Raw genomic sequence first — 27,213 nt, forward strand, 5'->3', positions numbered from 1 at the left:
AAGTGAATTTCTGTGTATATATGCTTTTTGGACAGAACCATACTTTGGGTTTTTCCTAACCTCAGTAAAGCACACTGTGCGAGGCAATTGGATCATAGCTCTCCCATGCTGTCATATTCTTCACAGGATTTCTGTCAGTTATAGGCAGAAACAAATTCTTGTGACTGTAGAATTCTTCTTCTGGCAAGCATTTTACTGTCTTTCACAGTGTAATAGTGCCATGGAAGCTGGAACAATGGATTTCAACTGAATTGTTGTAATCAACCTCTGTTTTAATTAGAGATGAGTCCCCTGACATTAACTTAAACCTTAATGGCAAATTCTGACTACTTCAAATGTTCGATCTCTGCATGCGGTGTTCTGGATCCAGGCCTAGCTATTACTCCAGCATTTTTGCCCACTTGGGACTTTCAGAAGGATCTTTTCAGTGTTCAGTTTCTTTACATGGTTCTGCTGTGACTATGCACTACTTCTTAAAAGAATAGTTCTTTGTGAATACCTTAAAACCTAGTTTCTGTGTTTCTGGAACAAAAACCAACCTTTTTATTCTTAATTATTTTTAATTTCACTTCTACAATAAAGTATCTTAAGTCTATTAATGTAATATTAGTATTCTTGCTTGTCTTTCTAAACAGTTGAACAGTTAGCTGCTCTATAAGATCTCTGAGTTCAGGGAGGCAAGTCTGTTCAAATGCTGTACCTTAAATCACTGTTCTGAGACTGCGTATTTCTTTGGGTACATGCCGAATGGTTTATAGTCTTTCTTAACAGGGAGAGACACTGGGAAAATGACTTGTGCCCTAGGAGCCTGTAAACCTGTTTAACCAGTTTACATTGTTTGTGTCAGCAGCCAAGTCAGTGGAATAGCTTCGGAAAGGTATTTTGTCTTTTAATGATTGTGGAGGATAAAAATGCAAGAAGCCAGAAATTCTAGAGAAAGCATCTGGCTTTAGTAAAGGCGCTACCAATAATTTCAGAGTGTGAAATTCTTTTTTTTTTTTTTTTTGCTTTGAAATGTAACTTGTAAATATAGTCTACTGATAATTTCTAGAAAGAGCTAGTATGTATGTATTCAAGGCCTGGATTTACCTAGAAACTTAGAACAGAATGTAGCTTTCTTGTTTATTGTTGTATATTGTAGATGTTAGCATGCTGAAGTTGCGTGCATTTTTATTTGCTTTAAACTGCAACTGAAGGCTTTAGGGAATGTGTGATTAAGGATTATCTTTACTGCAGAATTAACTTGAATGTTCAGTTTAATTTGAGTCTCATCTATACAAACCTCTTAGTTAAATGAGCCAACGGCATCTCATGGTTTAGTATGCTGCTTGCTTTGTCTGCTGTGTAAGGGGGAGTGTGGGATATGATTTTGCTGCTTTTGTATGGCACTGGTGAGGCCGTACTTTGAATGTGTTCCTTTATTTGGTGCATCACTGTTAAAGAGGCTGCTGAGAAACTGTAGAGGGTCCAGACAGTAGGGACGTAGGGCACGTGACCTGTGAGGAGGGATTGAGAGAGCTGGGCTTTAGTCTTGCAAAGAGGAGGCCAAGGTAGCTTAGAGGCTGTGACCTACACCTACCTAAAGGGGCACACTCTTCTCAGTAGTAAGAGATGATAAAAGAAGGGGCAGCAGCCACGAGTGTTACCTTGGGAGATTCTATTTGGACAACAGAAAAAACTGAACAAGGAGAGTGATCCGTCACTGGGACAGGTTGCAGTTTTAAGCTGACCTGATTTGATGTTGACAATATTCCTGCTTCAACCTGGAGACTGGAGTAGATGGTCTAAAGGGATTTCTTCCAGATAATGCTTTGATTCTGTGAAGATGTACTGGAGTCTCATGCTTTGTTCCTCCTAGACATTTTCACCTCACTTCTGTCTGTGGTCACTTCATGGAGGGAATCTTGGTTTCCTGCAGTATGTCTCTCATTAAGTACAGAAGTTAAAGAAATTAAAATCAGTTATTCAGAACTCCTTGTTGGAAGAATCCTCTTAACCAGTCTGTCAGGGAAATTGTTCTAGCTGCCTTCTGTGAAAATATTTATTTTTCTTGTCTTTCTCCTTCAGGCTCAAGTGAATTGTTCAGTTCTGAAACATGTGGCCTGTAGGTTTATTTACATTTTTTTCTTGTCAGCCTTCAAGTCTTGATTGGTAAAATAACCATACACAGTATATCCAGTAAGCCATGTGCTTCACTATGGTGAAGGTAGCAGCAGTGCGTTCGAAAGATAAATGTGCAAGGCCAAGTTGTAGTACTCTTGTCAAATACTGCTGTAAAAGTTAATTTCTTCCTTTCTAAAAATTGGTCTCAGCATAAAGCAGACATAAGAACAAGGTAGGATAGTTCCTCACTTCATAATTATTCAGTACTTCACTTCTAAGAAATTAACTTTAACAGGTGTATGATAAAGTATGAGAGATGCTTCAAACTGGGGAGACACAGTTCTGCAAGTTTTCTTGTACATGCTGTTCTGGATGAAGTGCATGTGAAATGTACCAGCACAAAGACGATAATGCTTCACTTTCATGTCTGAAAATACCTCAGTTGGTACAGGCATAAGAAGCAAATGTGATATTGGAACATATCAGGCTGGTGACTCAGTCATCTTGTGATATGTTAATGTATGCACGATCTCTTCTTCCGACTTACACGCTACTAGTTTATAGAAGTTCGTGACTATTCGCTGTGTGTATGTGATGTTAAATGATCGTATACTTCATCTTATGCTTTGTACTAATACATTTGAACATGAGCCAGCAGTGTGCTCAGGTGGCCAAGAAGGCCAGCAGTATTCTGGCTTGTATCAGGAACAGTGTAGCCAGCAGGAGCAGGGAAGTGATTGTGACCCTATACTCAGCACTCGTGAGGCTGCACCTTGATTATTGTGTGTGGTTTTGAGCCCCTCGATACAAGAAGGACGTTGAGTTGCTGGAGCATATCCAGAGAACGGCATTGAAGCTGGTTGAGGGGTCTGGATCACAAATCTTATGAGGAGCAGCTGAGGGAACTGGGATTGTTTAGTCTGGAGAAGAGGAGGCTGAGGGGAGACCTCATTGCTTTCTACAGCTACCTGAAAGGAGGTTGTAGGGAGGTAGGTGTTGGTCTCTTCTCCCAAGTAACTAGTGAGTGGACAAGACAAAATGGCCTTAAGTTGTGACAGGCGAGGTTTAGATTGGATATGAGGAAAAATTTATTTACTGAAAGAGTGGTCAGGCACTGGAACAGGCTGCCTGGGGAAATGGTGGAGTCACCATCCCTGGAGGTGTTCAAAAAACGTGTAGATGTGGCACTTCAGGACATGGTTTAGTAGGCGTGGTGGTGTTAGGTTGATGGTTGGACTTGATCTTGGAGGTCTCTTCCAACCTTGAGTTTCTATGATTCTGTGATCTTGCCCTGCTTTTTCTTCTCCAGGCTTTGGGGCTACAGAATTCCTTGGGTGTGCTTTTGCCTAGCCTTTGCTGTTGATGTGTTTCCAAGTTTGCTCAGGTGCAGTTGAACTGTTTTAAGAACTAGTCCATTGGAAACTCATTAATATACCCCTCCATTCTGCTACTTTCTATTTTGTTCTTCACTTTAGTGAATTTTTACATAGATTATAAACTAATCTAGCAGGTGACTGAAACAGGTATAAACTGAACTTCATTAAAACATTCAATATGTCAGACTCCTACTGAATGGTAAAAAACAGACCAAGAATTGTAAACGAAGTATGGTTTATTCTAGTAATCTGGTATCCTTGACTATATTGCATTTTTTTATTAATGTGTCATGTTGCATTTTTATCTTAATTTTTGTGGTTAATTCCTGTTTCTAATATTAAAGCAGTTTTGAAGCTGATGTTTTATTGAGAACTTGCATGCTCATGGCTGCCTTTCTACATGTATGAATCATACCTCTGTTCATCAGTGACACACCTTGCTGTGTTATATGTGTTGATCTCCCTCTGGCTTAGCTTGGGGAGGCAAGGGAAGAGGTGGCCTTAAAAACAGCTGCAAAACTTATTTTGATGGTGGCCTTATGTGTCTATGTTGCCTGACAAGAAAAATATGAGAAGAATCATAGTTATAGATAACCAGAATTGCAAACAAGACTGTTTAGTCCTGCTTAAAGTAGGGAAGATGATGACTTCAAGCTAGGTTTCTCAGTACTTTATCCATTTGGGCTTGAACACATCCAAGGATGGAAACTGCACAACTGCACTGCACAATTATATTTTTGTCTTTTATCTAGTTAAAAGCTTCTGTTTGTCCATTTTGTCTGTTGTCTTTTTTTTCTCCTGCTATAGATCACTGAAGAGCTTGGCTCTGTCATTTTGACACGTGTGGGGAAGTTCTCTAGAAGGTGCGGGCAGGCTGCTGTTACAGTCCTTCAAAACCATCTCCTCTTCAGGCTGGAGAAGCTCTATTCTCTTAGCCCCTTCTCATAGCCCCTGACTACTTTGGTGGCCCTTCACTGGAGTAGTTTTTGTTATTGATATCTTTTTTTTTATACTGACAGGGACTGGAGGGGAGGAGGACAGGGATGCTAGAGTTAGTATTCCAAAAGCAGTCTGAGCACCAAGTTAAGGAGAATAGCTACTTCTTTCTGGTGCTCTGTCTGCTGGCTGCGCTCATATTAATACAGCTGAGGATGCTGTTGGCCCTCCTTGTGGCCAGGGCACGCTGCTGGCTTGCGTTCAACCTGCTGCCTACCAAGACTCCCAGGTTTTTGCAGCAGAGCTTCTCCCTGGCGGGACAGCGCCAACCTGTGCAACACAAAGGGCTCTTCCTTCCTGTCCAGAGCACTGTTGTCCTGTTTGTTTCTTAAGGTTCCTGTCAGCTTCTTCCTCCAGCCTGTCCAGGTCCCTCTGAATGACAACACTGCCCTACAGTATGTTGACTGGTTCCGCCAGTTCAGTGTTGTGTGCAAACCTAATGCAATACACTTGTCCAGTAAGATGTTTACTGAAGCAGTAGGTATAATTTCACATACACAGGAGGTCTGTTTGCATGTTAGCAGAGCAGTTGTAGCGCACAAGTCTGCTCCATCTTTAGGATAAGCTGACTGACTGTGAGCTCTTGGAGAAATGAGGTACCATTGGCTTAAGTCTGATAAGGCAAAGTATAAATTCTAAAGATGTCTAAGAATAACTTGGCATTGCTGCTTGATGGTCAAACTGCTTATGTGGTATTGTGTAGATCTGAAGATGTACAACTACATGTCCTTAAATTTCTGAAAGAGGTGGACAATAATTATTAACTGGAAAAGTCTACTTCCGTTGCTGTCTCAGTAGAGCAGTCATGATTTTTACAAGTTTTCATTAATATACATCTGGTCTGCAGAGAGGCTGTATGGTAGGTGTAGATAGCAGTTAGTCCCTAATGTATTAAACTGTGTATATACATCTTCCAGATGGATCAGGGAAGGAAGCTTACTGTTGTTAACACGCACTGTGGCGTACTCTGAAAGTTGGATGAAGTGCTTCCGTTTACCCTGGATGTGAAATGTTATTTTAGAAGAAAGCCTATGTGATGCGCATACCAGCAGTGTCATGCGTGGAGCTGGCTTTGTCTCCTAGCCATTTGGAGAAGTGACCTGCTTAAATTTGTTCCTATTGAATTGTTTTTCATCCTGAAATCATGCATTTAATTATTTCTACCTGTGTGTTGTGCAGCTGACTGGATAGCAGAAGAGAGGGTCATATGTTAGGGGGATCACAAAATGAACTTGGCTCAGTACTGAATCTATGTTGCAGGACAAAGCTGTTTTGATGTGTTTGAAGTGCTGATGCAACATTAACAAGGTCTTGGATACATTTAGTTTAGGGTTTTGGTTGAGAAAAATGTGAACAGAAGAATCATGTGGAGAGTATTGATAAGGATCAAGAGTTCTGAGATGAATCACTTGGTAGGAAAGACTGAATCACAAAGTAGCAGTTACTTAGTAAGAGGAGACTAAAGGGGGCATTGTTCGTGACACTGCCTTGGTCTGAAAACCTACGATTTTGACTAGAAAACTGCAGGCTACTAGCATCTTGGAGGCCACAATTAGGACCTCTTTGTTTGTGGTTCCTGAGACATAGGAAGATAACTGAAAATAGTATTCTGTTAATTAGCATAAGCATATTTAAGTGCAGGAGGAGGAGAAGGGTCGATGAGATGGTTGCTCTACTGAGATGTAGCCCCTGCTATTAGGAACCCCAAGTCACCAAGCCTTCTGGAATATAAAGATTTCCTATTTTAATCTTTCTTGTTTCTTTATGAATAGATTATAAAGATCTAATTGTTACTGAGCTGAACCAATCTAATACAGATGTAATATCTGTACTTCCTCTATTTTATCAGTTAGAAAGTTGTTTTGTGTGCTGCTAAATACCAATATATTCGAGAATATTTCAGAGAGAGACTACTTTTCTTTCCTTACTTACTTGTGATTCAGTTTTTTAAAATCTTTACCCTATATGTGCTGCATGGGTTTTTTTAAGATCCTGTGAAAAATTGTGTCCTAGACAAGCATTTAACAAGGCTGCTGCCTCTGCCTTTTTATGTAAATCTAATGCAATTCTCATTGAGGGGAGTGGGTGATAATCTTTTTCTCATGTTCTTGACCATACTAAGCTCAGTTATATAATTGTAAACAATTTACAATGATTGTTGACTTGTCCAGCATACTTGCTTTGTCTCAGAGGGTACTTGTTTGACTTATCAATTTATTCCTCTGGAAAAAGTGATCTTTGTAATTTCTGTTAACGTTGAAATGAATAGAAGATCAGCAGCTGAGAAACATTTTAAGTTGTTTGAGATTTAAGCTTGATGCAGAAAAATAGTAGGGCAAAGGAAAATTTAATTCGTTTTGCCCTATGCAGAGCTTGAAGGTGCTCCTAAGTAGTTCTTAGCATGTATCATTGCGTTGTTACTCACAGTACAAATGTTGGGTTCACTTTACCAGCTCTTACTGCCAGAAGTCCAAAGGATGTGCTAGAAGCATCAGCAAATAAAAAAATGAAGGTCTACAATTCAGCTCAGATGGCATACTAAGAAATGAGAAATGTTACTCTTGTCATGTCAATTTGAACTAGCAATGCCACAGGAATATTTTCAGTCAACCAAAATTCAGTGGCACAGGGCCATACAAAGGCAATTAGTAGGATCCACTTGCTTACAAGTGTTGGAATTTAACTTCAGTTGTCTTCAAATTTCAGTTGAATAATGCCACTGACAATTATGTCTTCTAAGGTCAAAGCTGCCTCATTGAAGTCTGTATGTTCATAAAACATAATGTTCTTTAAGACCCTTTTCCTATCTTGTATAAATAGGTTGGAACAGTAAGCTTGGTTATGTTTGATGATTGTAGTGACCATTCTTACACTTCAGTCATTTAATCTTAAGTTTCTGTATGCATGCAGTCAGACTAAATACTGCTCTGGTGTCACTTTGAACACTGCCTTCTGCATCTGTCTCTTAAATCCTAGACAGCTGAAATATCGTCTTGTCACTTATGAATCTGACATGTACTTTTTCACTTCAGCTTTTCAAGCTGCTGCAGGGGCCCAGTCCTGTGAAACAGTAGTTCAGAAGTAAAGCGTCAATACCGATGTTACAAAAGGTCTGGTCTTGTTTCTATCTGAAACAGCGCAACTGGAGATCTGATAACCTAGCACCACAGATCCCCTTGTTAGACAAGTCACTGTTGACTCCTGAGGTTGTGCGCAGTGTGGTTGGTGGTGTCAGGTTTTTCTTGTACCTGTGGTCTGAGAACATCAGCCTTTGGTAGCCTCACTGGCTTACTGCTGGCAGATGAGGTAGTGATTGTGTGTAATCTAACAAGATGAGCTCAGGTGCACCAGAGTTATCATCAGGAAAATAAGTAAAATGAAAAGATGAGACTGATTCTCATTGGTGCTGAGGTCTTTTCAGGCCACCGCATTCCATACTGGCAGTTGTTTCTGCTTTCACGTGCTTCCTAGAATTCTAGGGGCACAGGGATGGCTGAAAGATGTATTTACTTTCCTCTCAAAAATAAATAGCCCACTCAGTCAGCGAGAGACAGTTGGAGGCTTTGCAGTGTGCCATCAGGGAAGTTGAATTCATGTTTCTGCTACACTGACCCATTTTCACAGTTGAAATATCTCCTAGTTTTGTTTCTGAGATGCGAGGTGAAATGGACGGGTTCTGTACGAACAGACAGCTCGAGCACTCAGTCTGTGGGCAGATGTGTGGGGTTTGGTGCCCGTGCCTGGTGCTTGGCCAGCTGCGTAGTCAGCGCACACGTAGCTCAGTGCTGCCTGCACTCTCCTCGCTGGGTCACAGCGAGTTGTGGAACAGTTGAACCCTGTATCCGTAGAGTGAGGGGAGGAAACAGTGCTGTCACAGAGGGAAGGCATGAAAGCGGACACTGATGGGAAGGGTAGGAATTTCTGTCTTAGGTATGGGAGAAGATGACATTAAAAAAGATCTATGAAAACCAGCAGATTATAAACTCCTGGGGAATTTGTGGTAGGAGTTCTCTTGGCATCTGCTTTCCTCCAAGGAGCCTCTAACAGGGATATCCCTTCCCCACCCTTGCCCGCTGGCTACTCTTACTTTCCTGAAGTTACCAGAGTGCTCTGAAGTCTAAAGCAGCAGGTTCTTCTGCTCTGAAGAGCAAATAACTTTCCTTTTATCCTTTCTGGCATAAGGAACAGAAGTGGTTATTTGTGCAAAACTTTATTCTGCTGTTCAGTTACTGGAAACTGAGAAGATAACTTGATCTCTTGAGTGGCACCTTTCTGCAAACTCTTTAGATGGTTATACATGAACTAGTAAGAAGAAAAAGGAAACTTAAATTTGGGTTAGGAAAAAAAACCACAAACAACACTGGGCTATATACAAATTAAGTGTGTATATACATTTGTAGTATGGGGCTTCTTTTTTTTTCTATCTAACACTGGGGGGCAGGGGAAGAAGATGCTTGTCCTACAATAGGGGTGCTCCATATATAGATTATTAAGGCACCTGTGGGATCCTAGATGAGATCAGTCTTTCTTCAGCTGCATCCTTTGACTTTTGCTTAAGAGTATTTGAACCAGACTGCTGTTGAAAGAAAGTGATTAGGCTGCTGGCAAAGCTTGGATATGGGCTGAAAAATTTGGAACAGCTACAGTCTAGCAGCTGTTGCGGTTTCTCAGTAGCTTGCCAAGGAGGCACCTGTTGTATTGCAAGGTCAGGTAGAAACTTTAGTAACAAAATATTTGACCTGGAAAAGGAGAATGTTGGGTACTGTTAGTCTACACACAAAGTTCTAGTGTATTTTATTCATTACTGAGTTGGCTTAACTTCCTCGAGAGATGTTTGTAGAGTCTTTAATAACTATTAATATAATCAGAAATAAGTTTCCTTTAGATAGCTTTTTAAAAGCTCCAATGGGTAAATAAGGGAAGAAATACCTTTTAATGTACTGAATGAGCATAGCGGGGTGCAGAATGACAGTGTTGAGATTTTCAGAATTTCTAGAAAGTTTTTAAAAGTAGGCTTAAAGTCTTGACTGTCGTTCATAGCTATAAAAACTTACCATAATTAATACCATCCATAGATCAATTTTCATGTTGTAGGTATGAGAACATTCTCCCTCAGACCTCTTTCAATATATGAGAGAAGTAGAATTAGTCCAATGTTTATTTGCTTGTTATATATAAAACATCCCAGGAGAGTACTTATGTTGGATGTGGCAGAAATAACTTTTATTGTTGCCCTTTGTAGCTTACCCAGTACAACAGATGTAAGATATTTGCTGAGGTGTTTTGTGTATGTGTATTTTTCTCTTATTTTTTGACACTGCAGAACTCCCTGTGTATTTTGCGTTAGCTTCCCCCCCCCCAATATCTTGATTGTTTCAACTGTACCTGTAGAAATTGGGAGAGGGGTATATGAAACTTGTATTTGTCTAGTCTCTTCCAGTGTTGCAGTCAGGATGCCAATTAAAAATAGTAACGTACAGAAGTTGCTGTCAATTTATAGCAAGTTTCCTTAGTACCTCAGATGAGGCATAAATAGAGTTATAGCATGTTTTCTATTCTCAATCTAGCCATGCTAAAATATTTTAAAAGAAAATATTTTGAAACATTTTTTTTTCTGTTAAATTTGAAATATTTGACTAAATAGATTCAGTTACAGTAACAGAAATTCGAATGCATCAAAATGGGAGTATAGCTAATCTCATTGTAGCATGAAAACCTAACATTTCGTTCGTGTAAGTATCTTGGGCTCCTTAGTAGTGGATATTTAACTGTTGAAGGTGGAGGCTTTGTGGCAGAGACTTAACTTCTTAAGAGACTCATCTCAAAAAATGCATGCGTGTATATAAATTGATATGTTAAAAGCCCCCACTTTTCTAGAGATATAGAATTAAATGTTTTCTGTTGCATCATGTAAGCACACTTTGCATTGTCTTTTTCATAAATATAAAGCCAATTAGTATCAAGAAGTAGAGTGTACTTCAGGTACAAATTTTTGGTGTTTTGGCTTGTGAAATGGAAGTCATCAAAATACAATACCCCAATAAAAAGAAGAGTTCTTAAGTTGTGTTATTTGTTTAGAATCTTTATTGTTTGTGCATGGACTGTATGTGTTTGCTACAGACAGGATAATTGTCAAGTTAAGCACTAATATTCTTTGTTTTACAAAAAAAGTTTTAAATACTCTGCACTTATCAAGCAGCATTTAGACAAAAAATGCCAGCTGATTAGATCAAAGGTATAAGAGCTCTAGACCCATCTCCCCTTTAGCCAAAAGCGACTGGGTACAATATAAAACCAATTAAACACAGTAGTTCCAGAAATGTTGCTTGCCTGGGGGCGTCAATCTTCTATTTACTGTTCCTTCATTAATAGCTTCCTGGATAGCAGCCAGTGCTTATGCAGCTAATCGATTCCCAGTTATCAATGGTTTATGTTGGTCAAATTCTGAGAGCATTGCAGAGGAACGAGGTCCCTGTTCTAGCAGCCGGTTGTCTGTTAGACAGGCACCAGGAGCAAACTGTGTAACTGGTAAATTGGATGTCTGCCCACGGGGCTGCAGTCAGCAGCCTGTGACAGTACCGAGAGGAGAATGAACTTAACGCGCACATTGCCTCAATTTTTTTCAGACACTGGCCAGAAGAAGACCCCAGACAAGAAAGATGGGCGACGAATGTCTTTTCAAAAGCCTAAAGGGACTATTGAATATTCTGTAAGTTACTGCTTTATTGTTAGAATGTCATAGCATAGCCAGTGCAGACTTAAAGTTTAATTGCAAAATATAATCAAAACAGTAATATGCGTTGCCTTGAATCTTAGAATTCTGTGTATCTGATAGCTTATTTTAACAGGAATTAAAATCTGGAAATAGCTAATGGTACTTGAATAATACTTTTTTTTGCTTGTGGTTTTTTTTCCTTTTTTTTTTTTCCCCCCCCTTAAAAACAAGCTGATCGATCTGACTGTTTAGGTAATTAGTTAGAAACAGTAAATAACATTTAATTATAAAATAATATGCAAGTTCTCTGCTTTCAGCATTATTAATAAACTGACATCAGGAGAAATAACAAAATTAAGTTTGGGGAGAGAGGGAAGCTATATCGTGCTACTGACCTTCTGGCATTCTCCTAATATTTTTCGTACATCTCTACCTTTTACTGTAAGATCTGTTTCTGCAGCAGTATCTGAAAATGGAGCCTTTCTCTGCCTGTTCTGTTCTTGAAATGACCCTCAAACTGTGCTGCAGTCAGCTTTTCACGTTTGTGGTTACTAAGGGAAACTGAAGTGAGAAGTAACTGTCTTCTGTTATATACTGGAAATATAATTAAGCCCTATAAATAGTACTTGGAGAGTTGACATTAAAATAAAGTCTGTCACAGATATGTTTGAATGCTTTTGAAGCTGGATGTGATAAAATAAAAATGAGAACTTCTTTATAAAAGGTCTTTACTCAACCTCTTGGTGTTCTCTTATTGCAAGAATAAGAGATATGGAGGAAACTTAACTCTTAATGTTACGTTAAGCCAAGCTGTGATATGGTTTAGATGCTGAGAAGGCTGTGGTAGTCATTTGGAGAGAGGCAGAGGATGTGTGTGTTGGAGCAAGAAGTGCCTCATTAGTGTGGCTTATATTGGGAACTGTAATATAGTTCTGGCCTATACTGATTCGTACTTGAAGTTCTTCTTGGACTTTCTTGAGGTTGAAAGTCAAAAAATAAATTTCTGCAGCTTAGGTTCTAGTAGCTGAAGAATGGTAAAGTAAATGTGACTTGTTTCTATTACATTAACCCTATTTCATCTGAAGTAATTAGAATAAAGGCTCAGGTGTAACTCTGTAAAACTGGAGTTCCTCTTCAGTCAGTAAATCCCTTAGCTTCTGTCTTGCCATCAAGTGCATGCATTTACCTTGGTATGAAAGATTTCAGGCTGAGCTAAAGCACTATGCTTTCCTTGTTAAAATTAGCTTGTTTGTGTCAAGTTGTCATGTACTTCTGCAGGTTTTTGTGTTCCAGTAGGTGGGGTTTTAGTTACAAAAATAACTTTCTTAATACCTACTAAATTGTGTCACTTCCTTGTGAGTCAAAAAGAGGATTCACAAGTATCAAAGCCTTTTTGTCTTTAAGCTTAGCCTGGCTTCTAAAGGGAGCCTGTTGTGTGTATGGAACATGGTGCATTTCAGCTTCACAACGCAGTATTCTGTCTGGTCTTGCTGTACCTCTCACTTGTGAAGTACTTAAGTAACATTAAGTTTTCAGAGCTTTCAGTTATGTGTCGTGCACATATGTCTTAATAGAATATGCAGATCTGACCTTTAGGAACCAAGGTTCTGTTCACTATGTGAGTAGGAAAGGTCTGGTAACTATTGTGGTAATTTACTACTGTTACTACTTAAGACTTCATACCATTTGGAGAGATTAACTTATGTCTGATTTCTGCCTTAATCCTAGTACCTCTCAAAGCAACAATACACGCATATGTACACACGCGCACACACATATTTATATGTCTGTATGTGTTGCTGCTTTGAGAAGTAGTAGAAGGATGAAGGCAGAAACCAGACTCCCCCTGGTATTGTTGAAAAGTTAGTGGAGTTTTTTTTCTCTTTTTTTTTTTTTTTTTTTTTTTTAATAATAATTTAATGTGTTTGTTTTTCCAGTGGTTTTAGGAGGGAAGGCTTATTTGTATGCTTGAAGTCGAGAGTGAAATGGAATCTCACTGATGCAAGCTATGGGTTTTTAAAGTGAAATGCACTTCTCATGAGAATTTATTAAAAAAGAAAATCATTCATTTGGAGACAAATAAACAGTAAAATATATTTTGTCTTTAAAGATAAAGCCAAAAGGCTGTTAATGTCAAAGATGTTAATCTAAAATTCCTAAAGCATAAAACTTAGAACCGCTGTTCTGTATGTAGCACCAGCAAGAAGATGTCAACAGATGTGGTACTAAGTGAAGGAGGCAAGTCCTAAGCTTGCCCAGGCTAGCAGGTTTAAAAGAGTGTCACTAAGTTAATTTTCAATGACTGCCTCTAAAAGATACAGAAAACCACCTTTAGACAGTGAACGGATTTTTTTTTTTTTTCAGTTACTGTATTTTCTCTTCTTCTGAATGTCAGTCAACAGATTAGACTCAAATTGATATTATCTGTTATTTCAGAATTCACAACTGGGCCCCAAGCCAATTGTTTTCCCCTTCTGCACACAGGTGATGGATGTGAACAGGCGCGAAGGACCAACAGGGCCAATAGTTTAGGTGAATTACTGTTACTAGCTAGAACTTTGAGTCCTTTTTATGTTGTGAAAATAGCATTTTTATGTTGCTTATTGGACATCGTTATATTATCATTGCATTAGAAGTATTTTGTGTTGAATGTTGCATAAACACAACCAGTGTCTGCCTACAGGTGTTAGAAGAGGCAGCTACAGATAAATAACGGAGCATAAGCAGACAGTGTTGGCCACTGATTACCAACGATACAGGTGTGGTAGCAGTTGCATGACTGCAGCAAACGCCTTCTAACCCCTCTTCCTTTTGAGGAGAAAAAGGAAATAATTGTGGCTATTTACAGTTAGTTTGTTGGGGGTTTCTTTGGTGGTTTGTTTGTTTTTGTTTTGTTTTGTTTTTTCTCTCAAGTGCAATAGACTATACAGGAAAAGCACTTCTTGTTGGGGGAAGGAAAAAAAAAAAAACAACGAGTGAGCAGTGGAGGCAGATAAATCAAATTATCTGTGTGGGAAGCTCCAATGTAAGACTTCCCTTCCCTTTAACTCTGGGGATTGAAGGCTGTGTTCTTCACCTGAAATAGCAGATAAGCACCGTAACACACAGAGTATGTTGTCCAGACTGTGAGAAGTGCCCAATAGCAATTTATGAAGGTCACACAAGCCTGTATAATAGACTGGAATATTAAGACTGAGTTTTAAGCCAGACTCCTCTGTGTTGACCTGCTAGTCTTCCTGCCCTGTTATCTTTTCACAGTTGTTTAGTAGTAGGTCCAACATCTGGAAAATGGATCTGGACTCTTGTTTTTGTTTTAGTTAGAAACCGGTTCTCCGAAAACTGAGAACAAAACTGCAAGGGCTTCTGAAATCAGTTTTTCAAGTTAAAAGAAGGAGGAATTTTTGATCCTTTCTTACCTCAAGAGGTGTGAGTGGCATGTGTTCTCGTGGTGATTATCAAACAGGTGAAAGTTCCTAGACTTTGAACCCACATGAATACTTGGAATTTCTTGTTGTAATGACTTGTTGAACATGTTTGTTTTGAGAGCAGATAAATGTTAAGTATCTGCTAATATCTTTGTAGAATAACTGTAGATTTCACTTGGCTACAGAGTGCTAAAGGGTCTCTCTTCTGGTTCAACTGGTTTTATGGCTGTTGTAAGCCTTTACATGCTGTTTAGACTGCTACTACATGCTTAGGGTTTTTTTTAATTTTATTTTTATTTTATTTTATTTTATTTTATTTTTCTCCTTGATGCTTCCATTTCAAAGCCAGGGATTCTGTTCTTGTCTGACTGGCAGTTTTGGGGAATTTAGAAAACGTGGCTCATAATAATGAGATACGACTTTATTTGTTGTATCTTTTACCTAATTCTAAAATTATGTTTGAAGTTGGTTTTGTGATATTTACAAGTTCTGCTTGTTGCATGTTATAGAAATTAGGTCTATTAACAATTAGTTAATATAGTCTGATATTTCTAAAGGCTTGAGTATGACACCAAAGTTGTTGTGTCCTCTTCTCCCCCGTGTACTCAATCCTCCTTCTAGTCTTCCCATCTCTTTAATTTTGTTAGTTCCTTTTAATACTCTTAAACTATTGTTTTATTGTTTTCTGGTTCTTGAACAGCCAATCTTGAAATACTTAAAAACAAACAAATCTTTCTGCGCTCTGATTCATATGTATTCAGTGTATAATTTTTAATGGAAGAATGAGTGAACTCCAGTTACTGAGATGCAATGACAGTAAAGTTAATTAAAATATCTGTAGAGAATTCAGGTTTAAATCAGGTTTTCAGATAACTTTGGGTGCTAATCTGATAGAAATGAAGGAAGTTTGAACCATAGTCAGCTCTGAAGCTGTTTGTCTACTGAGTGCACACAAGCACACCTGGCAAACATGGGTATGTAAGTAGTGTTCTGCAAGTGGGAAAGGGGTAATGGCATGTACCTCTCTTTTCAGTGGGATGTACCTCTGCTCAAATCGGGCACAATGATTTGAAGACAGTGTTTGATTTGAGATTATTGGAAAAGGAAGATGGAAGGTGTGAATCTTAAGTGGCTCTTTCTGTATCTAGTCATATTGGTAAAAACTGACTTTAAAATTTTAGACTTATTTTATATGTATGTAAGGTAGAAGTAACGAGGTAATAAGGCCTTATGTGTCTTATCTCTGTATAAGAGATGACTAAAAGCTCTTGCTACTGAGTATGGGAAAGCTGATTATATTTTAAGAAGCTCTTTTTCAACAAAAGTTACTGTACGAAGCAGAATTTGTATGCATTAAACAACGTGATCTTGAATTAACAATTCTTGTTTTCTTTTTATGCTTTCGTTAATCAGTATCTTTCAATCTTTATATTCAAGTCAGTATACTGAAGGAAGCGAAGTATTGAACCACTTCAAAGAACCACCTGACCTGCTCAAGTCCATTTCCAATTGTTTTGGGGAATAAAATAGTGGTTTTGCATGGTTGGTTATTTTTCAGAGGTTTATTTGTGTTTGAATAGATCTTGCCATTATGTTAAAATCATGAAACAATGTAATGACTGTTCATCATCCCTCTCTCCCCTGAAAAGGGGAAATTTTCCCATGAAAATTCAACATGGTTCTTTAATATCCAAATATTTATATAAAATTCTTAATATTCAGGAGCATTTGAATAGCTACATGCATATAATATATATAAAGTTTCTTTCCTGTGAAAGAAAGAATGACTTGTTGCCCTTTTCCATAGGATCATAGAATGGTTTGGGCTGGAAGGGACCTTCAAAGGTCATCTAGTCCAACTGCCCTGCAAGGAGCAGGGACATCTTTGACTAGGTCAGGTTGCTCAGAGCCCTGTCCAACCTGGCCTTGAATGTTTCCAGGGATGGGACACCTACCACCTCCCTGGGCAACCTGTGCCAGTGTTCCACTACATTCCTTGTAAAAACTTTTTTCCTTACATCCCGTTTAAATCTACCCTCTTTTAGTTTAAAACTATTACCCCTTCTCCTATCACAACAGACCCTGCTGAAGAGTTTCTCCCCATCTTTCCTGTAGACCCCCTTAGGTAATGGAAGGCTGCTATAAGGTCTCCCCAGAGCCTTCTCTTCTCCAGGCTAAGCAGGCCCGACTCTCTCAGCCTGTCCTCATAGGAGAGGTGCTCCAGCCCTCTGATCATCTTCATGGCCCTCCTCTGGACCCTCTCCAACAGGCCCATGTCCTTCTTATGGGGGCTCCAGAGCTGGATGCAGTACTCCAGGTGGGGTCTCATAAGAGTGGAGTAGAGGGGCAGAATCATTTCCTTTGACCTGCTGGCCACGCTCCTCTTGATGCAGCGCAGGGTGTGGTTGGCTTTCTGGGCTGCAGGCACACATTCATGGCTCACATCTAGCTTTTCATCCACCAGTACCCCGAAGTCTTTTGTGGCAGGGCTGCACTCAATCTCTTCATCCCCCAGCCGGTATTTGTACCAGGGTTTGCTGTGACCCATGTGCAGGACTTTGCACTTGGCCTTGTTGAACCTCATGAGGTTTACATGGGCCCATTTCTCAAGCTTGTCCAGGTCCCTCTGGATGGGATGGCATCTCGTCCCTCAGACGTGTGGACTGCACCACTCAGCTTGGCGTCATCTGCAAACTTGCTGAGGGTATACTCAATCCCACTGTTTGCATCATTGGTGAAGATGTTAAACAGTACTGGTCCTAGTCTGGACCTTGTATTAAATTGATCCAGTATTGAATTGATGGGGAAAAAATGATTGGAAAAGCTGGGAGGTGGCTGTGGTATGTGATGGTACGGTTTTTTTTGTTAGTTCTTAAACTACTTTTTTTCCACAAAGTTATTCTTTCAGATTTTGGAAGTGCAGATTCTAATTTTTTTAAGTAGTGGAATGCACAAGGATGGGGAAATAGACCTTTGAATGTAGGGAGTACTTTTGGCAAGTATTTATTATGTGAACATTTTCTTTATTTTTAGAAGACATCAGTGCTGGTCTCTGAAATCGCATACCTATGCAAACTTTACAGTCAAATAAGAAAAGGAAGCTTATATTTGCCATTCTTGTGTTCATGATTTGTGAGGTAAACCCTTTTGTTGCCAAGAGATCTCACCAGATGGTTTTATTTTTGAAGGCTGAAAAGAGTGAATGCACTCTTTAAGGTCTTAAGTTTTGTGGGTTTTAATGAAATGTTTACAGTTAATTTGTTTTATGTCATATAGTAAGTTAGTTTAAAATCTCAAATATTTCAATCAGTAAGTGATACCTAAGCAATATCTACCTAGCAGCTAACCATTGTCCTCCAACATTTACATGAGAGCAAACTTTTGAATTGGGCAAAGCTTTTGAATCTCAAATTTACAGTTTGTTTTAGCAAACCTTCTGCATTACGTAGAGCTGCTGATGGAAACACTACTGTTCCTTAATTTGGTTGTCAATTTTGTTTTCATCTGTGAAACAAGTAGTACACATCTGGTCAGATTTGGGTCCTGTTTAGATTTCTGCTTTAGTACCAATTAAAAGTGACATACCAGAATATTCTTTTTTTGCACATCTGTGTTATCATACAGTGCTGGATTACTAAGAGGTACTACAGTGCAGTCTTTCATACCAGAAATAGCAGTAGAGAAAGATATTTGCTACTTTGTTTAGCTTAATGGCTTCCTATATAAAGCATTGTTAGAATAGAATTAGAAATTTGTCTTAAAGTACTTGTGATCCTTAATTATGTTAGTATCCCAAACTGCCCTCTTTGGTTTTGGTTTTTTTTAATCTGTTGAACTATAACAACTTTCAAAGTGCATTATATTTGCAGCACTTTTTCTTGCAGGACAACCCACTTCTCTATTTAAAGGATATAATTTGCTTTTTTTATCTGTCAGTTACACTTTTTTTATATTCTTGTACTGTCAACGTGTGTTCCCTAACATGGTGTAGCTTTGAAAAAAAAGTTAATAAAGAGAAAGCGTTTCTTTCCCTAAATTTTTTTGGGGGGCTAATGTTCTGTTCAGTATTAAGTTTTGGAATGTTTAAGTAGGAATGCGTTTTGAGGAGCAATTATTTAATTTTTATATACTAATTTTGCTTTGCAGCCAATAGGAACTCTGTTTGCCAGCTATTCTCACAATGCAAATACAATGTATTAAAAGATTAAATATTTAATCACCCAATATTAAATAGTACTTTAACCTGTAGATACGTATTCTTCCACTCGTGCAGAATGTTGGCTGCTTCTGTGAAGAATGAATGTGCCTTGTTACATTTTACTGAGAGCAAAACATACAGTGCTTATTAGTTACATGGAATATACTAATTGAAGTGGAACAGCCCACAGCAGAATACGGCTGGAAGCAAGCTAGCCCAGTATATGCTTTATTACTTGTCTTCACTGCAGTACTGTTATGGAAATAGTGTTTTAGTCTTTTGATTCCAAACCCCACTTCTTTCTGTGTGACTGTGTAAGGTTAAGGTCTGCTCTCAGAGCAAGCAGTACCAAAAGCTATTAAAACATGTGTGCTGCAAAACTTTTCCTTCCCTCCCTTAATTTTTTTTTTTCTGCCCCAGTTCAATTATTCAAACAGAAGTAAAGGATATGTACATTGCAACAGTTGATAAGGCATACAGGACATGGTGCTCCCACGTTTTTAAGGAGTCAAGAGCAGAAGGTACCTAGTGGGTATGCAGAGGCAGATTGTGATACAGTTGTGTGTAGAACATAACGCTATGAAAAATGTGGTTGTGTCTTTCACTTTTTCCTCTCTCCCTACTTTTCACTTGAAAATTAAGTAAAGAGAATTTTTTTTAAAAAAGCATTATTTTCTGTAATTGTCAAGAAAAATTAAGTGAATAACGTGAAATAGAAGGAGAATTAAACCTGTGAATAATTAGTTTAGAACTTATTATTTATGTAGAGTGGAAGGTGTATAACTTCTGCAGATGTAGTGAGGGACAAAGAAGATGACATTTAAGACAGGAGTCAGTGAATTTTTTTTTTCCCTAGCTATGCCCCAAATTTGGCAACACAAATGTAGCTTTGCTTATATTGCTTCATCTTCCCTTAACTGATAAATTTATTTTCTTAATACAGTGTTTATGAAGCCCACTGCCATTACACAATTAAATTATTTTTATTGTATGCTCCCTTGTCATATCATCTTCGCCTTTCTTAAATGCTTGCTATGAATTTTTATTCTGAAATACTTTATGAATAAAACTTCTTTTTTTGCCGTTGCTTTCCTCTGTTGATTCATATTGAATACATTTTGGGAGATGGAGGTGAAAATAAGAGCTTGAAAAAACCCTTCCCTTACTTGGGAATCACCTGCTCTAAAAGCTTATGCTCCATCTGCTGTCATACTGGTTGACCTGTTTTGCTTCAGTATTTTTGCTTTTTATGTAGTGATGTATTTTTACTTGAAAGTCAAGTTAACAGAGGCTTATCTCGATAGGAAGAAAGTGTGTTTGCATTTATAGAGATTGCTTAGATTGCTTTAGCTCTTCTGTAAGTGGGGAACAGAGAAGAGGATTTGAAGAGGGAGAATGAAGGGTTCTGTGAAACCAGGCAATCATGTATTGGTCCAGTGGTACCCAGTATTGACTTTATAGACCAGAAGTTCTGGTGCATAGTGGGAAGGCAGGTGCCCTTATATGGGGTTGCAATAGGCTAATATTTAGGGGTAGGTATGCTTTTGAGTTGGTTGTTTTGTTTTTTGGTTGTTTTTTTTTTTTTCTTTTTGGGGCAATCATAAGATACGAAGACTTTAAGTACATCAAAATCTCTGTATATCTACACATGATAAAATTTGTAAGCCGCTGTTTGAACTAACTGCTTACAAGTTTGTTTTTCTTCTTGTTTTTTTTTTTCTTTTTTTTTCCCCTCATTGATACAGGTGGAATCAAGAGATACTTTAAACAGTATTGCCTTGAAATTTGATACAACACCCAATGAACTGGTTCAATTAAATAAGCTTTTCTCCAGAGCAGTTGTTCCTGGACAGGTACTATTACACTATATATGTCACTTACCCAACTAAGGCTTCTTTCCCTGTGTCTACCAAATAGTGTTGAAGTACTTCTCTTACTGTTTTTCTTGTTGGCTTTGTAAGATTTTTTTTTTTCATTTTTCTCTAGTTTGTGAATTCCTTGTGCCTATTAAATACCTGCCTAAAAAGGAGCCATGTAATGAAGCTACCTGTCGCTCTTAAATAAGATCAGAGGGCTTTTAAAACTAAATATACTTAATGGTATAATAACACTTGCTACAAGCGAAATTGTTACTTTGCAAATATAGCAGGTTGTTTACGAGCTGTAGCTCAGGAAACAAATTCAGGGTACAGATTACCAACAGCATTCCTGACTGCATATTACTGCCTGCAATTCTGTTTTAATAAATTGAGTAATATTTCTGTTCCACTCTGAAAATTTGTTGTCTTCACCAGCAGTATATGAACTATCATTCACTTCTTCTAAGTTACTACTGCCAACATCTTTTTCTTTCCCTCTTTTTTTGTTTTTACTTTTCACTTCTCTTTTGAAAGCCAGACCTGGAAACAAGTGATAGGTCAACCATGGTATTAATCGTTGGCCATTTTGTATGAGCCCTCTGTTTTGAAAAAATCCCATGTTTATTTCCGACTGTTGCAAAACTTTTCTAGGTAGCTTGAATGCCTGCCATGGCCAAAATAATATATTTAAGGAATGAATAACCTCTGTTTTTGTTTTTTTTGTTTTTTTTTTTTTTTTAAACATTCAGTACTAAGACCTATGTCTCTGAAGTTGTTCCCCAGCCTGTTTCTTGGTTGCTCAAATAGTACAGTAATAGCAAGAGAAATAACTGGGCAGATCTTCCTTAGCCACTGGATTGGCATGTTCTATACTTTTAACACTTTCTGTCTGAACTTTTTCCTCAGATATTTTACTAAAAATCAGTCTTATCTCAAGATAGCGTTTAAAAACTTCAAAAGCTAAAATTAAGAGTGACTTTGTGTGACATTGCTTGTTCCCTCAACTCAATTTCTGTTAAAATTCATGGGAGCAGGAATGATTTTGTGTAGCTTATTTTAAGAAAGCATAGCAAATATACCTGAGCTGGTGGGAAATCTAAAGTAAACCTGAAAGCATAATTTCTAACTACGTTATATCTTCTTTATAGATTTTGTATGTTCCTGACCCAGACTACATTTCTAGTGTGGACAGCTCCCCCTCTCTAAGTCCTATAAGTCCCCTGTCACCTACATCTTCCGAAGCAGAGCTTGACAAGGCTACAGTAAATGTAGGTATACCTGTTCTCGTTGAAATTAATTTTCCCTTACAAAATAAATGTTACAGATGGTATGCTTTCTTCTTAAAGTATCCTTTTGTTTTAAGGAGAAAGTACTTTGCAACACTTGGAGTTGAAAAGTGAAATCGTATCTTTTTGAAAGTAAATATGAACTTTTAATCTTTGTAAATTACAGTTTTCTATGTGAAAAATGATTTGAAGGCAATGTATTTGTAGCAAAATACTATCCTTGCACACTGAAATCTTTAAATACTAGTTCCTGTTGCATTTCTGTATTTTGTTACCTTTTAGAATTTGTTAAAAGTTTGTCTCTAATATTGACAGTTTTTGTAGCAATGATACATTGGCAAAAATACTCAAAGTAGCCAAAGGTAAGGGCTCCCCCTGCTCCCTGTAGAGGCACAAGAGGGAGTTCTCTAGTTTCATTTAGTAAAACGAAGTAAAAAAATGTGTCAGTGAAGGGCTAATACAGAGTTGATTGTAGCTGACTTCTACTCAGTAGTTCTACCTTTGTAGGGTTTCAAATACTGAAGTTGTTTAGGCTTCAAAGCTGCTCTGTAATTCAGCTTGAATGTAGATTTTTTGGCTGGGAGCTAGCTTTGTAAAAGCATGTCTTTCCAGGAACACTGGTTTGCTGTCAATAGAATTCCATGGGGAGAACTTCAACCAGGAAGACGCAGTATTGGAGCCTGAGCTTCTCTGCAATTTATGCCATTATGACCTTATTCAGATGTTTCTTAATATGTAACTGCTATTCTTTTCCCGGTTACTATCTCTTCTCTCAAATAACATGTTTTCTTGATAGCACTTCTGAATGATAAGGTCAGTAAAGCTATGAAATATCTACTCCAGAATTCTTGTGCTCAAAGTTTAGGCATTTATTTATTTATTTGCTTGCATGACTTGGTCCAAAGAAATTCAAATATAAAGGTGTTGCTTTGTTGGTGAATAGGTTCCCAAGGTGTATATTACAAAGGCTGTGATGGCCCTTCTGCTGAAAATTACTGTTTGGTTTTGCTACTATACCTTTACTTTGACCTAGCATACCTGTTCTCATGAGGTGTCTGCTGTCATTTGTACGGAATTATTTATTTTATGTTTCATAGCAAGCTAAAGGTGATGTAGCACACAACAATGTGTTCTTCTGTCTCCATCTTGGAATGACTGTAAATGCTAGGATAGGCCTACCCATGTAGCATGTGTTGTGAGAAGTTACTCAAGTGAAAATTGTTAGTTTTACTACTAGAAATCGGAGTTCTTCCTACAATGCACTAGGTCCCATGTCATTCTTGCTTTTATGGGTTATTTTGTATATGCTGGTTTGCATATAGTAGATAAGGAGGCTTAATATTGTAACTATATCTGTCATTCACTTAAAAATTTTTTTGAGTGTATACAGGTAGCAGAGATAAAACTTGAAAAGTATAGGAGAAACAAAGTAGACTAAAATACTTTAAAAGTTAAAATCCTCTTATGCAAAAGGTCTTGTCTAGTGTAGGCAGTTCAGTGTTAACAACAATTTGGGTGTTAAGTTTCATTCAACTCACACTGTTGTTGCAGAGTGATTTTGCACATCTTGTGTGTTGTGGATCACTACAAGCAGTTCTTAAATGCTTTAGGGAAAGTCAAACAAATGAGCGATGCAACAATAAAGTCTTCATGGAAGTTGCTGTTTCTGAGGCCTTTCAAAGTATGTATAAGGAGGGAAGGGATGTTCCTAGATACAATTTGTCAAAAGAAAGCAAAGAACTGAGATCACTTGCACTTGTCAGTGTGAACCCTGTGTGTGTTTCTGTGTGTGTGTTTGATTTTGTTTTTCAATCTCTCCAGCAACACAAAAAAGCACTCAACTTCTATTTGAGCAGTTAAGGGTTTTGTTCTTCATCATAGCGCCTGTTTTCTGTGTTTCTCTTTTCTCTCTTTGATTACTTTCCGTATGAACAAGAGAAATATTAGCATACATTCTCTAATGCTCTGTATGGATGTCTGTCGTCTTTGACTCTCCTCTAATTTTGACTCCAGATTTGCAGTTTAAATTTAAGTATATTTCAAGGTAAAGAGGATAAGTTACTGTGCCTGTATAATGTAAAAGGGTCTTCTCTGTGTGCTATGGTCGTTGAAATCAGTGAGTTCTTGCTAGAAATTGAGTAAGACTAACCAACATCTGAACCTCTGAGGCAAAATATAAACTATGATATGGTCTGTTCTTTTAGTTCAATTTTATCAAACATTGCAGTTGCTTAACACAACCATGTGGCCAAATACAAAGCAGCGTGTAGCTAATGCAAGACCTGTTAAGTGGGTTTTTTTAAGTTTTTACACTTATGCTAAGATTTCAGTGTGTATTTCAGTAAGTTTTAGTGCCAGTGTGTATGTAAGAACCCAGCTTAGATTTTTAAGCCTTGCTTATGCTGCTGGTTTTTTTTGAAGAGTTTCTTCATTCAAGTTTGCACATCTGAGAAGATCCAATAAGCTTTACTACCTATAAAACTTAAAATCCACTTCAAAATATGTAGTGACAAGTGTGTTGTCATTACACTTGAAAGTCTGTCACCAGCGTTATCCTTGCTTCTTTGTCACATGCAGCATGAATAAGAAATAGCTGGCTTATTCACAATGGAGTTGGATATCAGCCTGGGACTCTTGCAGCCACTTGTTAGGTTATATGCATCACAAAGCTGAGCACATTTTTTTAGGAAAAAGGCATATATAGAAGCAGAACTCATCTCCAGGAAATTTGCTTTACAATTATATCTTCATTAGCTTTTTCAGCAAAATTCAATTCAGTGTTCTATAAGTTGTTTTGATTTTTTTTTTTTGCTTTCTTTCTAACTAAAATTGAAAGATGCAGGCAAAGGCTCAAGTGGTGCCAGAGAGATGATGAACTGAAAACAGTTGTGCATGATGTTCCTGGATGTGATTAAAGGCATTTAGCTGCAATCTGTATTAGTGCATAGAACTGAACAGAAAAGCAGAGAACCAAAGGGAACATAGAAGTTCACATTTTTAATAAATAGTAGTATTTTATGAGTTACTAAAAATAGCAATTATGTATTAAATTAAATTTCAATGTTAGTTAAGCTCTAAAACAGGATTACTGTGACTATAAAATAGGCTTCGGCACAGTCTGTGTACTATACCCGTAGCCTTTATTTGAAAATAACTTTTTCGCTGTCTGTCCTGTCCCTGGTAGAATTCCATGTTCACTAGTTTGTTGGATGTAGTGCTAGCAAGATAGATACCTCTTCCTGTTTTCTGCCCAGGAAAAAAAATCCTCTGGAAGTTGTATCTAGATATGTGAAAGACCAAGGAACAGCCAGAGTGAATTTACTGAGGGCATATCATGCCTGACCAAAGTGATTGCTTTCTGTGATGAGATGACTGGCTCAGCAGATGAGGGAAGAGCAGTGCAAGCTACTTACCTTGACTAGAGCCAGGCCCTTGGCACTGGCCCAAAGCAGCCCTGTTGCAATACTGGGAAAACGTGGACTGAATGGCTGGACTATAAGGTGGGCTGAAAAAATTGGCAGGACGTTTGGGGTCAAAGCGATTGAGCATTTGTTGTGTGTGACCGGTCATTTTTTGTTGTTGTTGTTTATTTTCTGTGGTGGTGGACGGTTAAGAGTCCTTGAGGGTCCCTACTGGGGCTAATATTGTTTCTGATTTGCCCATAAGTGACCTGAATGACCGGACAGAGGACAGAGTGCACTGTCAGCAAGCTTAGGGGCGAGGGACAGCAGAAATTAGGGAAAGTGGTCAGTACACTGGACTGAAGGGCAAGAGCTGCTCATCAGAGGGACATAGAGAGTCTGGAGAGATGAAGTAACAGAAACCTCACGAAGTTCAACAACAGCGAAGGCCTCCCAGGGACAGAAAGAGCCCTATGTGGCAATACAGGGTGAGGGCTGGCTAGCTACATAGCAGCTTTGCAGGAGAAGACTAAGGGCTGAGGAGAGGCTGAGGCCAGTGTCAGGTGGATATGTTGACCAATGTCCACTTGTGATGGTGAAGGCTAATTACATGCTAGGTGGAAGACGAAAGAAAAATACAGCAAATTAAGGAAAATCATTATTGCACTGTCTGTGGGGCTTGTGAAGCTGCATTTGCAGTGTTGTGTCCACTTCTGACACCTCCAATACAAGATGAAGATTGACGTACTGGAGAGGCTCTAGCAGAGGGCCTCTGATCAAGAAGATCAGGGAATATGAGGATATGAGGCACAAGGATTCACTGACAGAGCTAGGGTTTTTTTTTAGTCTGTAAAAGAAAATACTAATAGACAACTTGATCTCTGTGTTGTACTACCTAGTAGACAAGTCAGAGGGAGGAGAAAAAGAGTTGGGATCTTCAGATGTTTATAGTGAAACGATGGGCAGCAACAACTGCGGGTTGCTGCACGAGAGGTCCTGGTTAAATAACAGACAATAATGGTGGTTAAACACTGGAGCAGGTTTATTGAAGAGGCTGTGGACTTCAACTCTGCAGGAAAGGCCATGAGCAACCTGATCTAATGTAGGCCTAGGCCTGCTTTGAACACAGGGTTGGACTAGCTGACCTTCTGACTTAAAGTAGTGTATAATATTATTGAAGGATAAGAGAAGACATTTAGTAGGACTTCTGGTGATTTTGGAAATCCTTTCTGCTAACTTATGCTCAAATTTTGCATGTGACAGTGTATCAGATGGTTTCCTTATGTGAGTTCTGATCATTATTTTGTTGTTTTATTCCCAGGTTGATTCTGAATATCTTTGCCTACTTGCATTTCTTATTGGGGGCTGGTTAAGCTGTGCTTTGTTAGTTATGTACGCTGTCAGATCAGTGCAATTCTTTAAACTGCTCTGGATTTGGAACTCTGTTTTTACATTTATTTTCATGTCAAAGAAAAAGAACAGAAGTTACGCAACAGAAAATCTCTTAAAGGTAATATTGAAAAAGACAGTTTACTAAGTTCTATTTTTTATATTCCCTTTTAGGATCCAGATGGAGTCCAACAGAAAGAGTTGGCTGCTTCACCAGCACATGCATGTGTTCGTCCTACAAGAGTGGTATCATCCACCTCCGAAGAGGAGGAAGCATTTACAGAGAAATTCCTAAAAATTAATTGCAAGTACATCACTAATGGCAAGGTACTTAAACATTCAGATTTTGCTGTTACTGTATGGGATGTAAAAATAAAGTACATCTAGACTGTAAACATACAGTAAAATTTACCTACTGATAGGTAGATGGGTCAGCTTATATACATATATATGTGTATGTACATA

The 27,213-nt window shown here is 38.3% G+C and overlaps 1 protein-coding gene across 8 annotated transcripts in view; it reads left to right on the forward strand.

Annotated features, from left to right (window-relative positions):
• The window catches only part of OXR1 (oxidation resistance 1), a 282,379-nt gene that overhangs the window by 200,707 nt on the left and 54,459 nt on the right, over positions 1-27,213 (forward strand). For 7 of the 8 annotated variants that reach the window (XM_086741158.1, XM_086741159.1, XM_086741157.1 and 4 more), the window contains 4 exons: positions 11,102-11,184; positions 20,559-20,666; positions 21,821-21,940; positions 26,923-27,075. In XM_086741158.1, the coding sequence (XP_086597284.1) occupies positions 11,102-11,184; positions 20,559-20,666; positions 21,821-21,940; positions 26,923-27,075 (464 nt within the window). The remainder of the gene's footprint in view (positions 1-11,101; positions 11,185-20,558; positions 20,667-21,820; positions 21,941-26,922; positions 27,076-27,213) is intronic. The other variant, XM_086741162.1, reaches the window with a different exon arrangement.

This window comes from Chlamydotis macqueenii, chromosome 2, assembly GCF_036417535.1.
Source record: "Chlamydotis macqueenii isolate bChlMac1 chromosome 2, bChlMac1.mat, whole genome shotgun sequence".
Lineage (NCBI taxonomy): Eukaryota > Metazoa > Chordata > Aves > Otidiformes > Otididae > Chlamydotis > Chlamydotis macqueenii.